This window comes from Arachis ipaensis, chromosome B03, assembly GCF_000816755.2.
Source record: "Arachis ipaensis cultivar K30076 chromosome B03, Araip1.1, whole genome shotgun sequence".
Lineage (NCBI taxonomy): Eukaryota > Viridiplantae > Streptophyta > Magnoliopsida > Fabales > Fabaceae > Arachis > Arachis ipaensis.
In genome coordinates, this window is record NC_029787.2 from 128,789,181 (window position 1) to 128,792,474 (window position 3,294).

The following is a 3,294-nucleotide window of genomic DNA, read 5'->3' on the forward strand; positions in this document are numbered from 1 at the left end:
ATTTTGATCTGAGGTGAAAGAGAAAAATAGTCCTGTAGTTGGACAACTTTTTAGGTACTTTAGAAATTTTCAAAGCTGCTGCCGATGATTAAGATATCGGCTTAGTTTGTCCATTGTGAAACAAATATCTCTTCTTGTGTTGGTCAAATACAGCAATCTTTCTATGAGCTTTCTGTATTCATAATAGTCTTCAAAAGGATCTCCATTTCTTTTCAGAGCTTCGAGGTATACTCCATTGGAGCTGAGCTAGCCTTGCATTCGGTTAGGTCATGAACATCAAGCATGCATGTGATCTACTTTCTTTGATAGACTGCGATTCCTTTTCTTTTTTTTTTTTATCGAAGATAGGGAGACTTTGAGTATGAGAAGACTACGCCATTTGAGCTATAACTTGTAGGAGACTGCAATTTTTTTGCTTGATCGTGCAAATAATTCTTTTATTAAAATAACATACTTATGTATTATAAAATTTAATCAATATTAATTTTTTTTGAAAAAAATTGTATGATTAAAATTTAAAATTTTAGAAACTATTTATAATTATTTGTATTAAATATATGAAAAAAAGAGAAATTAGTATATTCAGAGGCTAATTTTTTTTATATTGTATTGTTAAGAGTAATTTACGTTAATATTATGATATTTTTATGTAATACATTGATACTAAATATTTAGATTTTAGAGTAAAAAAATCATGAATAACAAATTCAAATAAAACAAAACATTGTTTAAAAATTGTAAATAACGATTTTTTTTCTAATTTTGATGAAAACCAAATAAATAAATTATTACCAACAATTTGTAAACAAAAAATTTTGAATATTATAAAAATCTCGGTCACGATTTATTAGTGGCAACAATAATAATAATGATAATAATAATAATGATGATAATAATAATAATAGAACTTTTTCACGGTGCTATTGCCTAAGGGTGTGTGTGGTTCAAGTATTACTTTGTTATAAAGATTCTATTTTCATGGGAATCAAATATACCAAAGTGGGAATTGAAATGATGAAATTTTTAATTCCCTAAAATAAAACTTGCTTGAAAATAGTTTTTCAAACTTTGAACTAAATATAGACATATGATATTTTCATCTTAAAATTTTTAAGAATTATTCTCGAACCACACACACCATTACATTAATAATAGTAAAATTCGTGGATTTCTGTAAATTTAGGGAAGAATCAATTAAAAGTTATAAAATAAAAAGGGACAAAATAAAAATTGAATTATGATTAGATTCTTACCTAGCGATGTTTTTTTGATGCAATCGCCATTGATGTTACGGCACACAAAGAGATCATTTTTCTACCGTTTTGTTTTGCGACGACAAGGTGAAAGGTCTCCAATTTTTTATCGTCATTTTCTATTTCTGTTGTAGTATTAATGTTTATGGTATTTTTCAAAAATACATCTAATGTTTAATTGTATTAAATTTTGTCCCTAATATTTTTAGTTTATATCAAAATTATCTTTAAATGTTAATTCTATCTAAAATATCGAGAACAAAATTAAAAATATTTAAGGTCTAATTTGATACATTTGTAATAATAATATGATAGATTATTATAAACAAACAAATAATATCGCGATAAGTAATATCAAACTAACACATAATAAATAATATTGCCAGACATGATATAATCGTTCACGTCTCACTAATCAATCTATTATCATATTATTATACGTTATCAAATTATAATGGGACACATTACTAATAATTTATAACAGAAAAACGAATAAAGAATCAACGTGTATATAGTCAATTTCAATTATATTTTTTTATACCATTTAAATCTTAAACGACTCTGATGCATGAAAGTTAATTAATCGCATGAATTACTTTAAAGTTTTATTTTCGTGTAAGTTGTGTAATAAAGAGAAAAAAAAGAAAAAGAAAGAAAAGGAGTGAATAGTGGATTTGTGGTCCATAGATATACCCTAACAAAATAAGACGGAAACAACTAAATGCGGGATGAACTGACACGTTGTATTGTCATATATTTTTTGAGAAAATTTGAAGGTTAGCAGATTTTGTAGTTTTTAGCCATCAATTAATTATTAATAATATTTTTAATAATATAAAATTATATTTAATGATGTAAAATTATTTATTTTTTTTTATTGGTTAAATAGTGATCAAATCTTAATAAAAGTGCGAACCTATAAACTTTCTCAATATAAAATATAAACAACGTAAAACCTGATATATCTGATAAAATAAAGAATTAGACATTGAGTTAATATTTTTTGATGCAGAAACTTATTTAATATTAAAATTTGTTGAAATTTAAATTGTCTAATTAAAAATTCATTCGGGATATTTTTATTTTTAAAAAAATCAATATTTTTTATTTTATAAACCATTTTGAACAATGAAAAAATTTAGGGGTCAGCAACTTTGTTAAATTCTGACCAGCATGTAATCAATAAAGAAGAGTGAGCCATTAAATAAAATTTCACGTCAATCTCACACTGTTAAAATCATCAGTGATGACTATTTGATATCTACACATCACAAAAGTTAATGACCCTCTAGCATTCCTCTTGAACAATAACATTTAACAAAAATCAATAAATAAATAAAGATTAAAGAAGGGAAAAGCTAGGAGAAAGGCTTGTGCAGCGTGCAGTGTATAAAACGGGTAAGGGAGAGGAGAGTAGAGAGGAGAGAAGAGAGGAGGCCCGTTTGTAAATGTGTATTGTGAGGTTGTGAGAGATATCATATCATATGCAGCAAAGAGGGAGAACTAATAACCGAAGATCAAGGAGCTTCACAAGGTCTCGTCTTGCCATAGAGGGTTCTTAAGTTATTAGATCTTCGCACACATACACAATTCACCCAACCTATTTCATTCTTCTTCTCCCCTTCAATTCCATTTCCATTCTGTGTCTGCCGGCCATGGCTTCAGGTCCAACCGCATTTCTTCTCATTCACTCTCCTTCTACTTAATAATATTCCATGAACATGAATCAATTGCGTTTCATTTGCATCTGCCATTGCAGGTATGGACGAGCGTGAAGTTCAGAAAACCTACTGGATCGAGCATTCGGCTGATCTATCGGTGGAGGCCATGATGCTCGATTCCAATGCTTCCGATCTCGACAAGGAGGAGAGACCTGAGGTACATTAACCTCCATTGGATTCACTGGCTCGTTCTATCAATGGTTTCTTGCGCTCACTTAATTGAATCTTTGATTGAATTTCCTAATAATATAAATATTAAAACATTTCAGATATGTTCTCTCCTCAACTTCATTTCCTAATATCACATTATTGTATGACTA

The 3,294-nt window shown here is 28.2% G+C and overlaps 1 protein-coding gene across 1 annotated transcript in view; it reads left to right on the top strand.

The window, feature by feature from the left end:
- LOC107631749 (phosphomethylethanolamine N-methyltransferase) overlaps nucleotides 2,610–3,294 on the top strand; it is a 5,884-nt gene continuing 5,199 nt past the window's right edge. The window contains exons 1-2 of the mRNA XM_016335292.2: nucleotides 2,610–2,918; nucleotides 3,013–3,131. Coding sequence (XP_016190778.1) covers nucleotides 2,909–2,918; nucleotides 3,013–3,131 — 129 coding nt within the window. The 5' untranslated portion in view covers nucleotides 2,610–2,908. The remainder of the gene's footprint in view (nucleotides 2,919–3,012; nucleotides 3,132–3,294) is intronic.